This window comes from Fundulus heteroclitus, unplaced genomic scaffold (genome assembly GCF_011125445.2).
Source record: "Fundulus heteroclitus isolate FHET01 unplaced genomic scaffold, MU-UCD_Fhet_4.1 scaffold_115, whole genome shotgun sequence".
NCBI classification, from domain to species: domain Eukaryota; kingdom Metazoa; phylum Chordata; class Actinopteri; order Cyprinodontiformes; family Fundulidae; genus Fundulus; species Fundulus heteroclitus.
The window spans coordinates 71071-93112 of record NW_023396528.1 but is presented as its reverse complement, the minus strand read 5'-3'; the positions used below and the strand labels follow the sequence as shown (position 1 = coordinate 93112).

At 37.5% G+C, this 22042-nt stretch overlaps 1 protein-coding gene across 4 annotated transcripts in view; it reads right to left on the bottom strand.

The window, feature by feature from the left end:
* Positions 1 to 19583, bottom strand: part of LOC105928575 (protein phosphatase 1 regulatory subunit 12B) — a 31162-nt gene extending 11579 nt beyond the window's left edge. For 2 of the 4 annotated variants that reach the window (XM_036128748.1, XM_036128747.1), the window contains exons 1-5: positions 18907 to 19583; positions 16981 to 17071; positions 16694 to 16894; positions 16479 to 16587; positions 12832 to 12947 (exon numbers count right to left, since the gene is read on the bottom strand). In XM_036128748.1, the coding sequence (XP_035984641.1) occupies positions 12832 to 12947; positions 16479 to 16587; positions 16694 to 16894; positions 16981 to 17071; positions 18907 to 18926 (537 nt within the window). In that variant the 5' untranslated portion in view covers positions 18927 to 19583. The remainder of the gene's footprint in view (positions 1 to 12831; positions 12948 to 16478; positions 16588 to 16693; positions 16895 to 16980; positions 17072 to 18906) is intronic. The other 2 variants (XM_036128746.1, XM_036128745.1) reach the window with 2 other exon arrangements.
* Positions 19584 to 22042: the final 2459 nt, after the last annotated feature.

Genomic DNA, 22042 nt, shown 5'->3' with positions numbered 1-22042 from the left:
GGTGGGTTCTTTTTCAATACTAATTAGGTGATTTCTAATGGCAGTTGGTTGCACTAGATTTTATTTAGGGATACTAGAGTAGATAGGGTGGAGTAAATATGTACATATATTTCCATGCCACAATTTTCATGGTTTTATTTGTTTAAAAAAAGAAAACCATGGATCATTTTCCTTTCACTCCAAAGCAACATACTACTTTGTGTTGGTCTAGAATATAAAATTCAGTACAATACTATTAAGTTTGAACTGTAAAGGTACAAATACTTAAGGAAATACCTGAATACTGTTCTCTGGCTTTCATTTTACCACTTTTGCGTCAGAAATCACAGTACTGATAAACAAGAAGATTCTAATGGGGAACTGATGTTTAAAATTATGTGTTTAAAATGCTTTTGAGCAGCTATTTTACATGAAATATGGTGGTTATCAATGTCAAAGAACCTGCTATCCATGTTCGCACATTTGCTGAAGCACGAAGCTCCTTCACGACACACAGGAGCCATTCTGCATCAAGTGTTTACATAACTGAGCCTAGCAGCTGCTGCCTGTCCTTATGTGGTCATGTGCTTTTGAAGAGCTATCCAGCAAAATGCAGACGTTAAAGACCTCAGGTGAAAGCTGATCCAAAAGGCTGCAGCAAGAGTTCTGATGAAAATTAAAAAGAGAGATCATGTTTCTTTTATTTTAGCTTCCCTGTTAAATCCTGTTAAGAATTTAAAATTCTCATTCTCACATATAACGCCCTTAATAATCAAATTAAGCTTTTACTGCAACTAACTCTATGTGCTCTCTTTCATCCTCCTGACTTGGCTGTGTTCCTTTCCTGGAGACGACCACCCATGGAATTAACCTGCCATTACCCTCTCTAAAAAAGAAAGTATTCCTAGATCATGGCTTCTGTGTTATTTGTGTGTGTGTGTGTGTGTGTGTGTGTGTGTGTGTGTGTGTGTGTGTGTGTGTGTGTGCGCACAGTCTTCTCAAACCCCCAGTCAGTCATGGCAGGTGGCCATTCACACTGAGCCTAGTTCTGGTTCTGCTGGAGGTTTCTTCCTATCACATGGGAGTTTCCTCTCAACTGTTGTCACATGCATGCTCTGTACGAGGAATTGCTGCAAAGTCAATGACACAATGCAGGCGACTGTCCACTCTGGCTACGCACTCATTCAGGAGGAGTAAATGCTGCAAGTCAATGACTTGATGCAATCTGCTGTATTTCCTTAGATCAGGGATCACAAACATGGTGCCCTTGGTAGCCCCCAGGGACCACATGTGGTGCCCTAGAGCCTCTAAAATGCTATTTTAGTCTGTTGCTCTACCTTTTTAATCACATTTGCATTTATATAGATTTAAAAATGACAGTATCTAAAAAAAAAGAAGCATTGCAAATATGTTTATTGGCGAGAGCTGATTATTCTAGTTCAAAGGTCAGTACTGGTAGCCCTTCCTGGGACACGGTACCAATGAAGTAGCTTTCAGTTTCAAAAAGGTTGGTGACCCCTGTCTTGCATAGAAAACTTTTTAGCATATCTGTCTGATATGATTGAATAGGCTTTGTAAAGTATCTTGTGATGACATATGCTGTGAATTCGGGGATATAGAAATCAAACTGAACTGAATTGAATTGAAAAAGAACCAAGGAAGAAGCTGAAGCAAATTTTTATTTTCCTTTTCACTCTCATCTGTGTAACAGCAAGAACATTGCTCGGTCAGACTTGATATTCATTCATTAATCAACAGGGGTGACAGAAGCACTGATCGTGAGAATAAATCATCACAAAGCCTCCTTGTAGGTTATGAACTCAACTTTGGTCAGGAGTCCAGACTTGCGTATTTCACATGAAAGGATCTATGAATTAAAGTTAAATCACTTTGTTGAAACGTCAGTTTCCCAGAACTCTCACATTAAGTGAGCCCTGTGGGGACTTTGTCTCCTTTTTCAAAAGCACTGACCTCATATAATTAAAAAAGGGTATACCACCCTTTTTGAACTATGGCAGAAAAAGATATGTGGTGGACATTTTTCCTTTGAAAGGAGCAGCAGTAATCTGATTGTCCTACTGTGCAGTGTATACTAATTGCAATAGGGAGTGATCAACACAAGGGAGTAAACCTAGGGGAAATTGCACTTGAATGGGTGCAAAATTAAACTAAATTGCCAGGACCACAAACATGCACATAGGAAAAGAAAAAATATTGGTAGCCAGGCTTCTCAAACTGTGACACAAGCACCAATGTGGATACTTTTAGTGGGTCTCAGAATACATTTTTGTATGTGAAGAACTTAATAGGAAGCAACAGGAAGCAAAAATTACATAACCAGTTTCAGAATAAAACAGGAACTCAGATGTACATAGAATAACCATAGCTAAATATTGCAGCTTAGAACAGCAATTAAAGACAACTACAGAACAAAAACACGAGCAATCTTAAAACAAAAGAATGAGGAATAAGGAAAGCAAAACATGGGTAATTACCAAAATAAGACAAAACACAAAAATCACATGGTTATGATAGGATTTCAATTTCAAGGGAATGCCTTACAACCCTTAGTTTTTAACTTGGAGCTTGAAAATTGTGTTCTCTGTACAAATGGAATCCATTACACCTACACTCTTTAACAATAATACAAAAAGATAAGAAGAGTATTTTGTCATATTGAAATAAAACACCGGATTCCTAGTCTTTTACTAGGATGCTATTTGCTATAAAACATATGCAAACCACTGTCCTAATTGAGCATTTATTAGAAGCAGAAAGACACGAAAGTCCAGAACCAAATGAAAATGTATGCCAAAAGAAAACAGCTTAAGCCTGACTTTAAACTTTACTTTTTACTTTTCATGTTTTAAAATGATTTCCTGGTTGACTTTCTTAAACTGATATCTTGGTTGTTGTTATACTATTTTGTGGGAATTAAAAGAGCAAAACTATTAAATAAGAAAAACAAAAAACTCCCTGGAAAAACAGCTGATATCCCCAGACACTATATATTATGTATCTGCCTTGCAGTTCATTGGCATAGAAAGACAAGGACTTCAAAACAAATAATACTCCAGCGCCACCTTTCTATGCATCTTATACTGTAGCATGCATAAGTGTATCTCCTGCTAAACCAGGCTGCTAAGAATTTTGTTGCTGATGTTTACACATTTGTTGTAAATTTAGCTATTTTTTTTTCTATGTTCATTTGACAAATTAAAAAGCACTAAACAGCTCATCTCCCTCTGAAATGCAGTGAACTGCATAAAATGAAGGATGAACCTGAACTCAATTTTATACCTAGTTCAAGTATTTTGATTAAAATGTTATCGCTGCTGTTTATTCCTGTGGGTGTCTGCCAAATGTTAAGCATCAGACAGCAATACAAACACATTCCTGTTTGTGTGTCCCTGTTGATCCCCAGCTGTAACACATAAAATTTTACCGAATTTGTCAAGAGTCTTTGCAAAGTACAGCAAGTGCTCTGAATTATCCATCTATCTCATTTCCTCTGCCTGTTCCCTTCCAGCAGAAAAAGCTTTGCCATTTTAGACAAGGCTGACATCATGGAAAACCAGAGTCTGTGTTTTACCAGGGACACAGCAGAGAAGGAATGACACTTCCATAAAAAGAGAGCAGAATCCACTGGAGAGTCACAACATGCACTTTTGGCAGCCGTGCAACAAGAACTTCTGCAATGTTGCATGATATTCCTGTATACAAGATAGACAGAATCACATTGTGTCCCTTTCTCCCCCCTCTTATTTTCTTCAAATGTCTCTGTCACACAGACTCCAGCTGACATAAACACAACAGTCAAACTACGCCCAGGAGAATAGGCATCTTAGAACAAAAAAAAAAAGAGAGAGAGCAAAAAAACAGGAAATTACAGAAGGAATGTTTCAGTCCAAAAGCCTTTTCCAGAAAACTGGATCAGGCTTTCTACAGAGAAAACACTTGCCTCTCTTTCACAGGTTTAAAAAATGAGCAGGGAAAATAGCTGATTAACTCTTTAAATGCTAAATCCCACCTATATGAAACTAATCCAGTTATTATTTTAGCAACACATAAAATTAAGATACACTCTTGACTTAGTATGGTGTTTGTAAAAACGATGTGAAATTCATATATTTAAGCGTGTTATGATACAAATACTTACAGTGAGATGTATTATGAATATAACATAGAAAAAGATAATAAACTGCCAATAAGTTAGAGTGGTTGCTTGAAAAATTAATGGAATATGACTTAATAAATTGCTGATATGTTTTGTCAATCAACTGACTTTTCAAATGTTTGAACTCCATTTGCAAAAAAACATTGCAATTACCGTAGGTGTTCAGGTAAAGCGACAAATAATGTTGGCCTTAAGATAAGACAAACTAAACAAAAGCAAGTGAATGAATATATATCTATTGCAAAATAGAGATTTATTTTCCTACAGTGTTTACAGGGTTATTTTGAAGAACACAAACAATGCAGGTGAAAATGAAAATTTTAAAAAGAGAAAATGTTTTTTTATCTTTTACATTTTAAATAAGATAAAACACATTTTAAGAAGAGAAGCTTACTCTGTAGTTTTTGTCGGTATAGGATGGAGAGGACGGCGGGGAATCTGTCACAGATTTCCTGGTGCGGGTCAGGTCTTTGGTGCGAGGGTAATAGGATGACATCTCCCCTTTCACCCTTAACAGGATGGTGCAGTTCTACTTTAACACTCACTGAAGACTGGTCAGCAGATAATAGACACACAGATTCCTTCAGGCAACAGAGCAGAAGAGGTCCATGACACCGCTCCAGGGGAATCCTGGGCAAACAGGTGTTCGAGTGCGTTTACACGTGGTGTTCCAGTCCAGTGTAAAGCTCCTATGTGAGCTTGAAACAGATCTCCACATAAGATTGGAGTGGCTTCAGGTGTTTGGGTTCTTATTCTTTAGTGGTAATCAGAGTAATCAAGCAAAGTAATCTCAGCAGATCAGAAAAATGGGAAAGTCAGATCCCTCGTCTTCCTTTTGAAGACTGTCAGAGAATGCGCCGAAGAAAACAAGTTCAAAGAAAATAACTACGCTGTCCTGGCTCGTTCTGGGTTTCCCAAAGTTATGCCCATCTCCCTCCCTCTAATGCTTTCTCTCTCCGTTCTCCGCTCTCTCCCTGTTTGGCCACCCCTTCGTCCAACCCCAGCCCCCTGCTTCTCCCTGCTCTCTACAGCTTTGGCAGCTTTCTGTGGCAGCCGGCCAAAGAGGTTCTACTGCGAACAAACTCAGCAGTGGGAGCTAAAAATTGTCCACTGATGTGAATCAGGATAAGAGGGTAGGTGGAGCTCAAGGCTAAGCACAGGAGGGGGTTTCATCAGTTTGTGTTCTTCTGGGAAGGAGCCATTGCTAACTGAGGAGCCATCAACAACTTGAAGGTGCTGAGTAAATGTGTGCTAGCCACGTAGTGATGGAGAGTAGGCGTCGCTATTCCAGGTGATGCATTAGGTTAACACAAAGCACTCATGACATGTCTCCTCCTGATAAACCATGTGTAATCTGAGGCCTTAAAACCTTCAAACAGGTCAGTACTGATTTTGTTCTCATAGTTTAGTTTTAATTCCAACTTTGTGAAACATTCGTATCATCCCATATTTGGATCAAAGCAGTTGATCATAACATTCTGGCTGGCATACTGGAAACGTAGGTGGGACAATTTGGTATTGTTTTAGATTCGAGGTATTATTTGGCAGATCAGGAATTCAATTCAATTCAATTTTATTTATATAGCGCCGATTCATGAAACATGTCATCCCAAGGCACTTTACAAAGTCAAGTTCAATCATATTATACAGATTGGGTCAGATTTGACAGATTGGTCAAAAATATCCTATATAAGGGAACCCAGTTGATTGCATCACAGTTCCGACAAGCAGCATTCATTCCTGGAGAAGTGTAGAACCACAGGGAGAGTCGTCTGCATTGTCCATGGCTTTGCAGCAATCCCTCATACTGAGCAAGCATGAAGCGACAGAATTGTCATTTGGCAATTTAAAATCTAGACAAACATATCATGTGTAGGCTGCCTGAAGGTTCCGGTATTGATCCACTTGTATTCAATATCTATACAAAACTTTGTATTTCTGTTTCACCATAAGACCACAGTCCTGAGTCAGTCTGCCTATAATACTATTGAGTAGATGGGAAAGAAAAGACAAAAGTCTCAAAATGCCAGTTTAGAAATCACTACTTACATTTAAACTCAATAGGGCTGTAATTCACAGAGCAAAGAATCTTAAATACCTTTATGAACTCAGACCTAAGTTCTCCATCTATGTCAAGTTTATTACTAAATCAGGCACAGACAACTCAAACAAAACGGGTGCATGCAGGTTTAGTTTCTGCATAAACCAAGCTATTTTAATTATAATGGTATCTTTATTCGTCTCTGTAAAAAAAAAAAAGTCAATCATGTAGATGCAGCTTATCCAAAATGCTATAACGTCAAATATCAAAACAAGAAACATTTAACATATCACCAGAGCAAAAGTATTGCCTTGGTTTCCTTTTGTAAGATAATAGGGTTTCAATGTTATTATTGGTCTGTGGGGCACTGAATGGTCTTTGGTCTAAACACCTTTTGGTTCTTTGGTCCTCAGCTTTGGAACTAATATGACATGCAGAAACTGTTCCTTCATTTAAATCAAAACTGAAATTATTTCTTACTGCAATTGTTCAGTACTACTACTACTACTACTACTACTACTACTACTACTACTACTGCTACTACTACTACTACTACTAATGCTACTACTACTACTACTACTACTACTGCTACTACTACTACTACTACTACTACTACTAATACTTTATTTATAAAGCATTTTAAAACAAAATCAGCTGTGACAAAGTGCTGTACAGACAATAATCAATAAACAGTAAAAGTAAGACCATACATCATCAGTTCAGTTTTAAAATATATTTGTTTAAATTAACTTTTTAGTGTTTCCCTATTTTTAGCTTAAACTGCTGTATTAATTTCTAAAATTATTCTTGTTGTCAATCTCATAATTTTTACTTGTTTTCCTATATTTTCTTGTAAAACATTTTTAATTACAATATATATGAAGAGTGCTATACAAATAAATTAGTCCTTCCCTGTTTTACATATAATGTGCAGTCTTTTCAGGCTTTAATCATGTAAAGCACTTGCATTGTCTTTGTACTGAAACATGCTATACAGATAAATTTGCCTTGCCCTGCCTTTTCAGGAGATGAGTTGGGCAAATTTATTAAACCTACAGCCAGAAGCTTCTTTATACCCTATCCTAGAATAAATATAGAAAATATCTCAGTAAAAGCTATGGTTTCCATAGATGTAAACCAGTAGCTTTAAACCAGTATTACAATTGGACTTGGGCTTTTTCCAGATTCCTGTGTTTCAATTAATCAAGTGTCCACCACTAATTGCTCTTGGTTAACTAACATCAGTTCCCGTTTATACTGGGATCTCTAGTCCTGTATTTTGATTAGTTTCTGTTTGAAATTAAGGTTTGTGTGCTTGAACAATAAATATTTTTTGTTTTAAATTAGTTTTAGTATTTACCTTGTAAATGGTTGATATCAACATTTATTCTGAATACTACTAATCGCATTTATACCCTTAGAACCACAAGATAAAATTATAATTATGTTAATAAACTGTCCTCTAACAATTGTTCTTCAACTATGTTATGGATTTTTATGTGTTAGCGCAACTTGTAATTTTTTCTCAGCCAAGAAAACAAAGTTTGTCATGGTAATGAGCATGATTCAGCAAGTCTGGCAGTCCAGGTTAGTTGGAGCACAGCAGACCAATAGTTTATCCTCCAAGCTTTAATTAAAGAAAAGTGTTTGTAACTTCAGACAAATAAAACTGTATGAACAAGAGGCAGGTAGCTATCTACGAACCAAATTCTTTGCAAGAAAGCCAGCTGAATGTTTCATAATATAACAAGTCTGCAATGCCCACTCACTCTTCTCCTATGTTTTGTTCAAGCCATCCCTCTCCTATCTTCTTTTTATAGAGTTTCACAGCACCTTGCTCTTCCTAAACTCTCTCATCTCTGCTCCAGGGAATTAGATAGAAGGCAAGATATGAAAGAAACCAGCATAACAGAAACTCAAGCTGAGAACAAGACAACAGAAAGATGATGGGAATGAAAAGCAAGAGCAGAATAGATTCATGCAAGTAGATAATTTAACAGCAAACATGTCATGAATTTTTAGTTTTGGTATGCTGCGCTGTGACCACATATTAGACAGAAAATAAAATAATTCACCTTTATGCATTGTTATCTCTCTTTTATTTTCTAAATTGATGGGAATGGCTTTGACTATTTAGCTTTTTTTATCAGATCTAATGCAGTGTAGCATTATGTTGGTTTTACAAATAATTCAAAATCATCATGGTTTAGTTTAAAAGAAAATACAATTGCAAAATGTGGTCAAATTGTTCAAATTGTTCACCGTCACTTGAAAAGATTGCAAACTCTTTAGGGTTACATAAAGATGACCAGGACAAAATTATACAAAATGTATTTTATTTTTTTATTTTTGTCTTTGTCTTTTTTTCTCATTTTCTTTTCTTGTTTTTTTTTTCACTTTTTTCCCCTTTCTTTTTTTCTTCAAAATGTAAATTAAGCAAAGCACTTTTGTGTATATTTACTATAACAAGACTATGTGACGGGAAGTACAATATTGAACATGCACGCAATGTGTAAACAAGGAGAAGCAATGGAGCTGAGCGAGTCAGCAACACCCAGCGGAGATGCACAAAGAAATTGGTTAAAGTAACCCTAACCCTGTAGATTGAGTTGGTCTTCGGCAATGCCGAGGTGTCACTTTACTGTGAGGCATTGCAGGACGGTCTACTGGGTCTTACCCCCAAATCCACATTCTCCGTGACCGCTCCGTTCACGTACATGCACATCCGTCAGACGGAGCAACTGTGTTATGTTAATTAATGATAACCATTCCACATTCTCTGTGACTTCTCCGAATGTCACCATCAGCGGAAAAGCTCTCCATCGTTCACCGTCAAAACACGGAACTAGTCCAATTTCCTGCTCCGTTCTGGTCCGTCAGACTCCAGCAAGGTCAAGCCCTACAACTGCAATTGTATGAAACGGGAAAAAGAACGCTAACTACATCTGGATTGTCAGAAGGGGTAACAAGAGATCATTAATTACAAATCAAAACATAATTTTTAAATATTCCCAATAAAGTTGACCATTTTATGTAAATATCAGATGCAAACTACTGGTTTTTCACAATACAAGGAAGCAGATTTATCATTTAATATGTATAGGCTAGATCAATGTATTAATTTTATTCTATAAGGCTAAAAATGTAGTCAAATCCTGTCGCTCCTTCCTGTCGTTTCTGACTCCTTTATGTCCCTTTTTTTATTGCGTGAACTCACCTCTCGCGTATGGTTTCCTTGGGCTCCAAAGAAAATCAGAGCGGAGTAAGACGGAGTAACCGCAGATAGTTGGTGTTGCTTTCCACGGACTCACGGAGACGGTCTGGAATGGAGCGGACATGTACAGGAGCGGAGGATGTGGAGTTTGGGGGTTACAGTAGCTGCGTCAATGGTCGCCATCTTGCTTTCCGATAGTTCAGCGGTACTGCTGGCAGATGGCGCAGCGATGTTTATCTCTGCTGATCTTGCTCGATTCAAAATTATTTTCAGGCTCAAAAAGAACTAAGTAAATATCCACTATCAGCTGCAAGAGGCTACTGTGGCTTACTAGTCAAAAGGTCTACATGGCTAGAAACACACTGCATAGGTTCAGTCAGTGTAATTGCATGTTGGTGAGATATAAAACATATTCATGCATGAATTACCGACCGCCCATTACTAAGGGGTGGACCTGTTTCGGTTGAATTTGCATGTTATCTAAGCCATTACAATGCCTTTATTTGGCAGTAGTATAAAGCTTGTTACTCCACATTACTCCAGACTTTTTGAATTGAGAAAGCTTCCTGGAGAGGAAGCGAAACGTTTTCAACTATGAAAAACAAGTCCAGTTGCTTTGTTTTTTACTTTTTTTGTGTGTTTTTGATATTCTTAAAGCATAAGAAAAGCTGTGGAAAATTTTTTGTCAAATGATTTTTTATTCAAAGATTTTTACAGGTGTCCTCTCAAGTGGACAGCGTGCGTTTTAAAATTTCTTACTAGTGAAATACTGTATTACACTATGAACATATTTTGAAATTTTTAAACAGAATGTATAAACATAGAACTTTGCAACACTTGTCCTATTGTCCTAATATTTACTACTCTCTCATTCCGTTCTTCACTCCCTCTCATTCAACCCTTTGATCTATTTTTATTCTTAGCTCCTCTTAAACAACATATTATTGTGGAAATTTTTAATTTTCCAAAAATGAAAACACTGAGCATGACACTTCATCTATTCTGTTGTATTCTGTAACTAAACAGTACAGTGTCATCGGTTTCAGATTTATACAAATGCTGCAAGTCTATCTAGTATGAAAAATTTGCAAATTGCCCAGAGCAAAAAGCCACAACCCACTGCATATGCAGATGCATTTTGTTTTTCGTGTGCAGGTTGGCATTTTTGGTTTCAGTGAACTGGGGCCAGTGTTCTCCAGGGCCAAACATGATCTTATGAGGTGCCTTAGACACTGCTTTGTATTTTAACAGCGGTGGGATTGTACTGGGCCTTCCTCTTGTGTGTGTGTCTGGATGCAATCTTCATTTATTAGCACAAGGGCTACAGAGGCCTTGAAATGTAGAAGAACCATCTTACCCAATACAGACATTCTGTACAATTGCCAGGCATTGACAACAGTCAGGTCCAAGAAGTTAAAAACCACTCATATCTATCTATCTATCTATCTATCTATCTATCTATCTATCTATCTATCTATCTATCTATCTATCTATCTATATATATATATATATATATATATATACATATACACACATATATACATATATATATATATATATATATATATATATATATATATATATATATATATATATATATATATATATATATATATATAGACATATAGACAGATAGACAGATAGATAGATAGATAGATAGATAGATAGATAGATAGATAGATAGATAGATAGATAGATAGATAGATAGAACTTTGTGATTATATACATTGTGGTATAAAAAAGTAAAACTTATTTCATCATGCCCTTTCTCCTTCCTACAGTCAATAAGTACAATCAATCTTCCTGAATCCTACTTTAATCCATGTCCATGCAACTCAAAGTTAATTAAGTAAGCAAATAAATCAATATATAATACATTATAACCATACAAATACACATTCACATGTGCCTTCACACATCTACATTGAGACACTCATTACCTACAGCCCATAGCCCATATGACCACAACCATTGCAAAAGGTGTGTATAGCCCCATGTGGTGTGGCTTAAAGTACCCGCCGGTGTTCACTGGTCTTCTTCCATCTCATATCTTTTATCTTTTTCATTTCATATCTCATAACTGAGCACTGGAGCACATGTTAGGATAAAGGTTGCCCACTACCAAGCAAGCAAGATCAAATCCCCCCCCCCACACACACACACACACACACACACACACACTTATAAATTTTACTGCACTGCAAGAAGAACACATACTAGGTGAAGTCTTTCTAACTCTTGTTGTCACTTTCAAGTAGCAAAAATCTCCCTGCTTTCTTACTCTGTACTTTACTTTTTCTGTCGTTATATCAGTGGAAAATCTGTACTTATCATCAAAGAGTCATGTAGAGGTTGGCCCCAGTAATAGGCAGGCTGTCATGGAACCTCACCGCTCTGGATGATTATCACAGACAGATATAGTCCCCTTGGTAATGCTCTCATGTTACCAATAGATGTCTGTTTCAGATTCCAAGGGGTGGGACAGCTGAAGTGCTGGCCTGGAGTCAGTTCAAACAAAATACACTTCATGATTTACTAAACATAAGTAACTCATGATTGGCTTAGTTCTTTTAAAAAAATTCACAAATAAATAAGTTCTCAAAACAAATAGATTTATTACTACTTAAATATATTTGGCATTGCAAAGTCCTTTAAAGAAGGGGTTCAATTGTTTCACATCAAGCAGGCAGGTGGAAACAAAACTGAATCAGTCAAACAAATAAAAGAAAGTCAATCCCACTGAATCAAAGGCCAGGACCAAGCAGAGAGCATCTCAGTTTTGCCCAATATGGTATGGAATGCTGAGACACCTCGGCCATGTGATGTGAAGAAGCAAAGTGACTTAGAGGGAGTGGGAGGTTGGTTCTGCTCTGTCTGCCAACGAGATAATAACTAGCTCTTCTAGTTAGATGAATCTCAGAACACACGTTTCACATCAAAGATCGCAGAGATGTTGCATCAGGGAACCAAGAAAATTAGCTTTGAATGAGGATGAAACAGAATGTTAGAACAATGGATGGTAATGAAATTAGATTTTTAAGAACAACACGTGTGTGTGTGTGTGTGTGTGTGTGTGTGTGTGTGTGTGTGTGTGTGTGTGTGTGAGCGAGACAGGGAGAGCGATATGAAATACAAAGACACAATTTTCCCCAAATGGAAATTATAATGTAAGAGATATAGATATTATGCTATCTCTTACAATATTTTTGATAACTTATGCAATGACGAGGCTTAAGGATCGACATACCTCTGCGTATATACAAACATAAGACTTTAAAAAGACTGGTAAAAACCTTTGTGAAATAATTATCAAGTAAAACAAAAGTCCCTGGCTCCCTCTAGTGGTAAAAAAGCGTTAAACACTCCTGTATCCTATTTGCAGGTGGGTATAAAACTGAGAGCTGACAGATTTCCACACACCTCTGTGCCCTCAGCATCACCGTAGTGGTATCTTTGCTGGAGTTTTGTAGAAACTGTGAGCTGTGCTGCATCTTCAACTGGATTCTGATTTTCGTCTCTCCTCGTTCTCTCACCAACTGCACAGAAAAAAAAAATAATTCACCATGTTTTAATCAACAAAACTAAATCTAACATTATAGTTTGGGCTGTGGAGTTCTTTGGCACACTTCAGCAGAAAACATTGATACACAGATGTAGGTTTTCACCCAAACAGAGTTAGTTAATGACTCTTGGGTGACCCAAACCAAAAGTGGACACTATAACGTATCTTGTAAATTGCATTGTCGCGGTATATTTGACAAGCCCCATCTATGGATACGTTGCAACACTGACATACAGATATTTAGGCAGCTGGAGTTTTGCTTTTTTTCGGTGTTTACAAGCGATATGGGAGTTACAGCTTAATATGGATGTGAATTAAAATCCATCTATTGTCTTCAAGAATGTGTTGCAGAGGTAATCTGGCTTGGAGGGAATCCCAGATAATCAACTCCCAAGGATGCATATCTGAAAGGGGAGGCAACCGGGAAGCATCGTTATCAGATGCCGACTCAACTCAGCAAACCCCTACGGTTGAGGAGGGGCAGTAGTTCATCTTTTAGCTGCCCAGGATGATAAAGTTTCCAGTATTATGGTTGTGATTCATCATTTGGGTGGTCAAAACACAGCCGACCTAAAAAGGGCTATTTTCATCCTTTTGTATCCAGGATCTTGTTCTTTTGCTCATGATCCATATCTCATGACCATAGGTGAGGGTCAGAATGTAAACGGACCAGTTAATCAACAACTTTGCCTTTTGGCTGAGCTCTTTCTTCACTAAGACAGAATGGTGTTAACCCATCTATTCCACCATCACTCTCTAACAAGACACCAAGATACTTTAACTTATTTGCTTAAATGGGTGATTTACTTGTGGGTGCAGCTTTGAGGTACCAGAGATTTTTCACATGCAAATTGGAGAGAGAGTTTAGGACATGTAGCTTATCAGTAGTCCCCTTCTACTGTATATTGAAGGCAATTCCACTGGAGCAAATCCCCTTTATAGTTCAAAGGCAATTGAAGGAGCCCACACTGTTATCAGAGACAACTATGAAGAGAAACCATACAATGAATTCATTAGCTGCAAAAACAAAGACAACATTAAACTCCTAAAAATTGCATCTTAACAAGACATCATGAAAAGTGCTCTTTGAACAGACAGTTAACTAAGATAACATTGTTTCAGAAAATGGGAAGATAACAGTACTGTATACAGACAGGCTCATAATCCAATGTAATTTAGATCACATTTTAACATCTATTGAGCCACCCTTAATAGAACACAAGTTCATAAAACAGGGGCAATGTAGCTAACTGTGGCAATAACAGCACCTGAAGTTGAAGCAGCTATTTAGGGCACAGATAGACTACAGAGCAAGATAAATCTCTTTTTATTGAGGTATCAAAGGAAAAGCGAGGAAGAGGAAACAATGGCAACTGGAAGTTGATAAGTGTGATTCCAGCTTCCCTTCACCACATGTCGAAGCCTTCTTATGGAAGACACTTAACTTGACATTGTGTACCAATTTGCAAACCAGTGTATTTTTGTATGTGTGAGTAGAATAAAATAAACACTTTGAGAGTTTGGGAAAACTGGGCTACACAGTGGCGCAGTGGGTAGCACTGGGTTCAAATCCAACCCTGGGTCTTTCTGCATGGAGTTGGCACGTTCTCCCTGTGCATGCGTGGGTTCTCTCCGGGCACTCCGGCTTCCTCCCACAGTCCAAAACCATGACTGTTAGGTTAGTTGGCTTCTCTAAATTGTCCTTAGGTGTGAGTGTGTGTGTGTGAATGGTTGTTTGTCTCTGTGTTGCCCTGCAACAGACTGGCGACCTGTCCAGGGTGTACCCCGCCTCTCGCCCAGTGAACGCTGGAGATAGGCACCAGCAACCCCGTGACCCCATGAGGGATTAAGCGGGTCAGAAAATGGATGGATGGATAGAAAAGAACTATAAACCTGCATATGATTTTCCATCATCCATCAAAAATTTTGTTTTCGTTTTTTAAAGTAAGTTGAAGGTTCCTGTTAGTTCCAGTCCGGTTAGTTACCTTTGAGTTACTATAGACTAACCTGATAAAGAAGAACATTTTACTTTTTTTTTTTTTTTTTTTTACAGCTGCAGCATAGTCAAGGCAAGGGACATTTTTCATGAAGCACTTTTCAGAAACAAGGTGATTCAAAGTGCTGTACATGATAAGGCAATACAAAACTGAAATTCCATAGTAAAGATATGGCTAGCTTGTTGATTTACATCTTACAACCACTAATATAAATGCAAATATTGAAATTAAAGTTGGGAGTCTGGAATTTCATTCCTTGAATTTGTTATTATAAAAAAATCTGTTGATAGAAACAAATTTTAATAAAATTACAAAACTTACCAAACTTTATTATGTAAAAGTGGAGCGACAGTTGTTTGCAATGAACGTCTATGTGACAGCTATGATTTGACTTTATATTAGGACAGAAACGATTCCTTGAATGATTTGAAGAAATCAATAACTGAAATTTCTTGAGACAGATAATTTGCCTTGAGGTTTGTTAAATTCAAACTCTTTAGTCCAGCCAGGGGGTTATTTGTGTTGCACAACACTCTCACTTCTGCTAAATGATAGCCTGCCTATGCTGCTGACACGTGGATGCCAAGTGTGATTGTGAGTTTGGGCAAAAAGAAGTGCAGAGAAAACTAGTGCCAGTGTCAGAAGTGTGGGATCACCTTGAAGTAACCAGGAAAGACAACACAACTCAGTGTGTCTTTAGCAAAACTGAATTAGCATTCCATAGCAGTGCATTGTCGATGCAAAAACACCTGAGCAGGAAACACATCCACTGCAGCAGCACTTAAACGAACAACAAGAGTTCAGTTTTATTTAGATAACATTATGCTTTTTGAAGATAAAAAGATCTCTGTAAAAAAAAAAAAAAATCCAGAATCAAATAAGTGACACTTTATGCACATTTTTGTTTGTGACTATTTTCACCACAGAGGCAGCTACTGATGTCAAGTTAACCAGAAAGGGCTGAGCTTTTGACAAGTTGATCTGAAAACAATTGTTTAGCTGCAGATGCAGTTTTTGCAACAAATGCTTAGGTTTACACTAAAGACATGCAATTTTATTGTTTGCAATTTGCTTGCATTTGCTTTTTCATGTATTGCTATTACTTCTAAAATAAACATAGGTAGTTAAAATAAACATTAGCATTTTTTTTATCAGATTACCCAATTAATAGTCAGAATAATCAATATAATACGAGATTGCTAAAGTAATCGTTAGCTGCAGCCCTACATTAATTTATTTTTCTATCCATTTTCCATGACATTAAGCACTAAGGATTTATCCCAGGAAATAGCAAGGAAAGACGTACACCTCTCGATGGGTTACCACTCCATCACAAGATATTTGTTAGTTTGAAATAAAGTACTGTAAATGTTGATGAATTTTGTTTGATCTTGGTTCTCAAATAATAATATGATAATTTCATTCAATTTTCCTTTTATTGTATATCTGTGATATTTTTTTTTTTAAATAAAATAGCAGTGAAGTCAAAGAAATAACCTAAGTCCTACCTCTGAAGAAGTTGTTGCTTTGAGGGAAACAATGGTATCCAGACGCAGACAAATTTGACATATTTGGAGACTCTGCATCAGTCTCTAACCGACTCTCAATGTTCCCCTCCTAAGTAAATTAGAGATTAACAGAAAATTTAATGATAAACCACAATTAATACTAAATTTTACAAACAAACTACTTCTGCAAAAAGCTAGAATGTGATTCCTGCTACCTTGTCAATTTGGCTCCATTTTAGAGTGAAGTCAGATGTGTCTTTGGACTCAGTCGGGCCACTCTGATCTCCTGTGACATCTGCAAAGCCTCGTCTCAGACACAGCCTGTTTCCTTGAGTGCTTTCTTCCTCCTTCTCTCTGTCTTGATGAGACAGGCTGTAGCTCAGCTGAGCCTCTTTCAGGTCTGTGAGAGTCACGCCCTGGAGGATATCCACACAGCTTCATGTCTGTCAGCAGTCAAACACAATCTATTAAAGCCAAAGCTTGTGAATTACTTAGTTTATACCTGCGTTGACCTGCGAGTTTGCCGGGCGTGACGAGACTTTGCCTTCCTCTGAGATTCAGCTTCTTCATCCTTGATTGGAGCCAAATATGACCTAAAAATAAACAAAGAAAAAAAAATAACAGGTAGATATTTACAAGGAAGAGAAAATTTAGGATTAAGTTTTGAAGGTAACACCCAAATATGTAATTATAAAAGGAAAAACAAAAGAATCTTAAGTAAGTTGAAAATATGCAGTAAAGCCTTTTCAAGCGGAATTTATTACATTTATCGTTTAAAATGCAATTGTTTTAATCCTGCCCCACACATTCTAAACCCAAATTGGAAACGTAATAGAAGAGGAATAGCATTTCTGTGATTGCACTCACAGCATTACCTGAAAGCCACAAAAAGTTATATTTGTAGTTTCCCAAAGTCAGTGCAGAGCACACAGCAAATATATGAAAGGATGTGTTCTGGTCAGATGAGACAAAAATTTTACTTTCTGGCCTACATATAAAATGTTATGTGTGACAACAATGCTGGACATCCCCAGAACACTTCCTCCCCACCAGGATACATGGTGGTAGTAGCATTATGCTATGCAGATGCTTTTATTCAGCTGAGACAGGTATTTCTGGGAGAGTTGATTGGAGCAAATGAAGCAAAATAAATAAATAAGTAAATAAATAAAAAAAAAACACAAAAAGAGCAATTATAGAAGAAAACCTATTGGAGGCTGCAAAAGAATTAAGACTGGGACGGGGGGTTTACCTTACAGCAAGACGATGACTAGAACATCCAACCAGTGTTTCAAAAGAATGATTAGCATCATCCAGTCAAGGTTTATAATTACATCTAATTGAGAATCTATGGTAAGACTTAAAAAAAATTGTTTACAAACATTATCCAATCTCAATAAGTACAATTTCTGCACAGATTTGGCAACATTTTCAATCCCTAGATGTTCACAATTGGTAAGGTTGTTCCACTAAATGCAGCTTTAATAGTAGCATGTTTTGAGGGAAGGGGGATGAATACAAATGCACACCACACTTTTCACATTTTTATTTGTAAAAGATCTGTGTAATTTTCATTCCATTTAACAATGATCCACTATTTTGTTTGTATCTTTCGTTGATGTTTGTGGTGAAAAATTTTTTGAAAATGATCAAGGAGTAAGAATACTTTTGCTATTAAAATGCATCCTCATGCTGGAATAGTATAGGAACTGCTATCCAATTCTACATTTATAATCTATTTCAAAGTGTTGCCTTTAATGCCCAGCATCCACTTTATCTGGAACTTACAATGATAACAGTAAGATGCTCTTCAAAGAGCGCATTATGCACCACTGCCTTCACCAACAGAAATAAAGAGCTGAAAAAGCACAAGCCGTGGCTGTGTTTTAGCCACTGAGCATTTAGCCCCTCCTCTGCTACACTTTACTGCTATTGATCTTTCAGTTCTAGAATCACTGTGAATCCAGGCAGAGATTTCACAAAGCTGTTTGCAGCACATTCTATTACAAAATGAAAAAAATAAAAAATAAACATTGGCTATGCATAGACTAACTGTGCACAGGTTCATTGACTCATATCCACAATGACAAAGCAAAATTGTCAAGAACAAATAACGACATAATTGTTAGAAAAATTCAAATCCTTGTCTCATATTTTATAATTAATACAGCTTATTGTGTGGAAAACTGCTTCTCTTAAGCTTCCCATTTAGGACTAATTAAAGCAGCTGTAAACAATAACTAATTCTAACTTACAATAGCAGCCTAGCAGTGCTAGCAAAGAGTGTGGTTACTACATTAAGATAATAAACTTAATGGTGCAGAGCTTTGCTAAACTGTTTGTTGGGCCCCTTGCAAGTCTGAAAGTTAAATTGGTTACATAATGATCCAGGAATAAAACAGCATGACTTTGGCTTTCTGAAACGTACCTGGCAACAATAGCTTGCATGGTTCCTGTGGAAGGTCAGAAACTAAGGCACGGAGAGACAGTGCAGCAGCGACGAGAGGGAGAGGCTGGAGAAAATGACTCTCTGCAGCAGCCTACAGATGAGGGAGAGAGAAAGGGGAGAGAGGCTTCCTGTCTGGAGGATGCATACACAATCAATTTAGAGTTTCTGTCAAAGAAAAGCTGATACAAGCAAGTCTACTTCAAAGTGCAGGCAGCAGGGCATATCTGCGCAAAGAGCCTCCAGGGATTTAGCTGAAAAAAAAATAATAAAGAAGAGAGACTTAAGACAAAAAGATAAAGAGTATCCATTTGAAGCTCGCTGGACTTGGAGACATAAACTAGGAGCACATTTGTGTTATACAATAAAGCTGCTGAATATGCTTCCTGATATATTAAGCAGCACATATATATACCCACCCCTTATACTCCTGAGCAGGTGGGTGGCTCTCCATTTCTCAAGCTCAGGTCTTCTACCAGAGGCCTGGGAGCTCGAGGATTCTTCTTATGATCTTAGCTGTTCCTAAGATTGTGCTCTTCTGGGACTGAGAAGTCTGATATTTCTCTAGGTATCTGTTGGAGCCACTTCTCCAGAGTTGGGGTTACTACCCCGAGTGCTCCGATGACCACGGACACTACTGCCTTTTTCACCTTCCAGGCTCTTTCTAGTGCTTCTCTAAGCCCTTGGTATTTCTCGTGTTCTTTTTTTCCTGATGTTTCCATCACTCGGGATGGTGACATCGATCACAACGACTGTCCTCTTCTGCTTATCAATGACCACAATGTCCGGTTGGTTCGGCATTACCATTTTGTCTGTTTGTATCTGCAAGTCCCACAGGATCTTAGCTTCAGGACCTTCATTCTCCACCACCTTGGGAGGTGACTCTCATGTTGACCTGGGGGTCTCCAGTTGCTATTCAGAACAGATGTTTCTGTACACCATACCAGCCACTTGGTTATGGCGTTCCATGGATTCCTTCCCTGCTAGTATCTTAAAACCTGCTGTGAGATGCTGGATGATTTCTGGGGCTTCTTTGCATAGCCTGGACCTGGGGTCTGGGCCTATGTTGTTCTGGTGCCCAAGGCCTGTTCCTATGCTGCCATGATCAGTGCTTCAGTGCTGTCCTTCAGTCCAGCCCATTTTATATCAGAATCTTCTTACCTGGGCTACAGACAAAAATGACTGCAGTGCTGCTCAGTGGTCCAAACTTCTCCTTCCAAATGAGGTTAACGTTTTAGTTTTATCTGGAACTCAGGCTCCTGGGGTCTGGTGAAGGAGTAAAGACGCACATAATCCAAGCTGCATGATGTCAGTTGTGAGGTTGCATCTGCTGGTCCATTGTTCATCAAAAACAGCGCAGCCTTCCACCAGGAAACAAAGCTGACAAGGTTTTTCAAGATGCTGATTTAATTTTCAAGCAAGTCCTAGCACCTACCGACACTGTCAAAATTACCATTACCTTGTTCAATAGTCATGGTATCAGTGAGATTAATTGGCCATCAAACACAACTGTCTAAATTTGCCTGTATAGGGAATTGATGGGGTATTGTCAAGAGAAATATGAGACTCACCAGAACCAACAATGCAGACATATGAAGTTTGCTAATAAATCAACCTAAGGTTCCTTGTAACATTTAAAGAATTTATTTGGCCAGTGAACACAGTATGATAAGCTTGGTGTAGATCTGAAGTTTGTAGATCTGAAGGGGATTGTTTTGCACAAGTCATAAACATTATTTGGAGCCTTTACCAGGCAACTCTTGACTCCAAAATGAATAATTCAAACAATTGTGTTAGTTTAGGGCGACTGTGGATAAGCCAGGTTACAGAGGTAACAGACATGTAACAGACAAATTACATTTTCTTCACAATTAAGTAAGGAACTGGATGGAGGAAGCCCAGAACTCACCAGCTTGGGTTACGGGGCCTCTTATACCCGAGCCCCAGTATTAATTTTCAAGCATCCAGCATATGCCCAATATCATCTAAATAATGCCAGAATTTGTCCTTTATTTCTTAGTCCAGTGCAGATACACCAGTGCAAAAAGTGCGACCCCAAGAAGAGTACAGTTTTGCTACAGTTGCACAAAAAAAATTAAGCCCCAAGAACACTAATGAGGACCAGAAACAGAATTACTGTCCTGTTGATTTTAAACTCTCTGAAAATATTACCTTTTTACAATTGAATTTAATGCACTTTTATTGGTTTTAAAGTAATTACATTTCCGAGTCCAGCCTAGTTATCTAATTTTTTCGGAGAAAAAAAGTCTTCCATGGGCACCTAGAGTAAAAACTAAAACTCATGGTGAGAAATATTTTCTTATTACAGTCAAGGGTAGCTCAAGGCGTTGATGTTTTTGAGAAAACCTAATATTTATCTTTTAATCCTGAAGTTTTGTTGAACTTCAGTAATTCTTTCTCACCTTTATCTATATTCAAGTACTTTATCTACTATTCATCAACCTTTTAGTAAGTTTACATTTTTGGTAGGACTTCACCTAATTGTTAATTCAATCTTAATGCCATTAATAATATATAAATTGGAGAGCAGTAGGAGAACTCAGCAGAGTGAGAAAAATAGACCCTGATGTTCTCCAGCAGCCTAAAGCCTATAGTAGAATAACTACAAAGATAGCTCAGGAAAACCTAAACCACTCTATCTATAAGCTGTCAATAGGGTTGTCAATGAAGCACAGTTTTAAGCCTAGTGTTAAAAGTAGACAGGGTGTCTGCCTCACAGACTAAATATGGGACTTGGTTCCATTTTCATTAGCTGTTAGCAAAAACAAAAATATAATCATAGAAATAACGGCTTGAAAAAAAAAGAAGAAAAAAAGAAGAAATAATGGCTTGAAAGCATGTCTGTGTAATTCATCTGTATAATTTGTTTGACTTGGGGAATTGAGTTTGCGAAAACATTTTATACGTATTCTAATTTATTGAAGATCACTATACATGTTATAGTGTAATAATAATTTTTTAAGTAATTCAACATTTTCTGGTATGCCAGTTGAATATTTCCATGTTTGTTTTTGTTGTTGCATTTAACTGTATGATAAGTACCCTATATATTTAGTCGTAAAATATTTTTCTGTTGCGTAACAATTGCTTGGAGAAA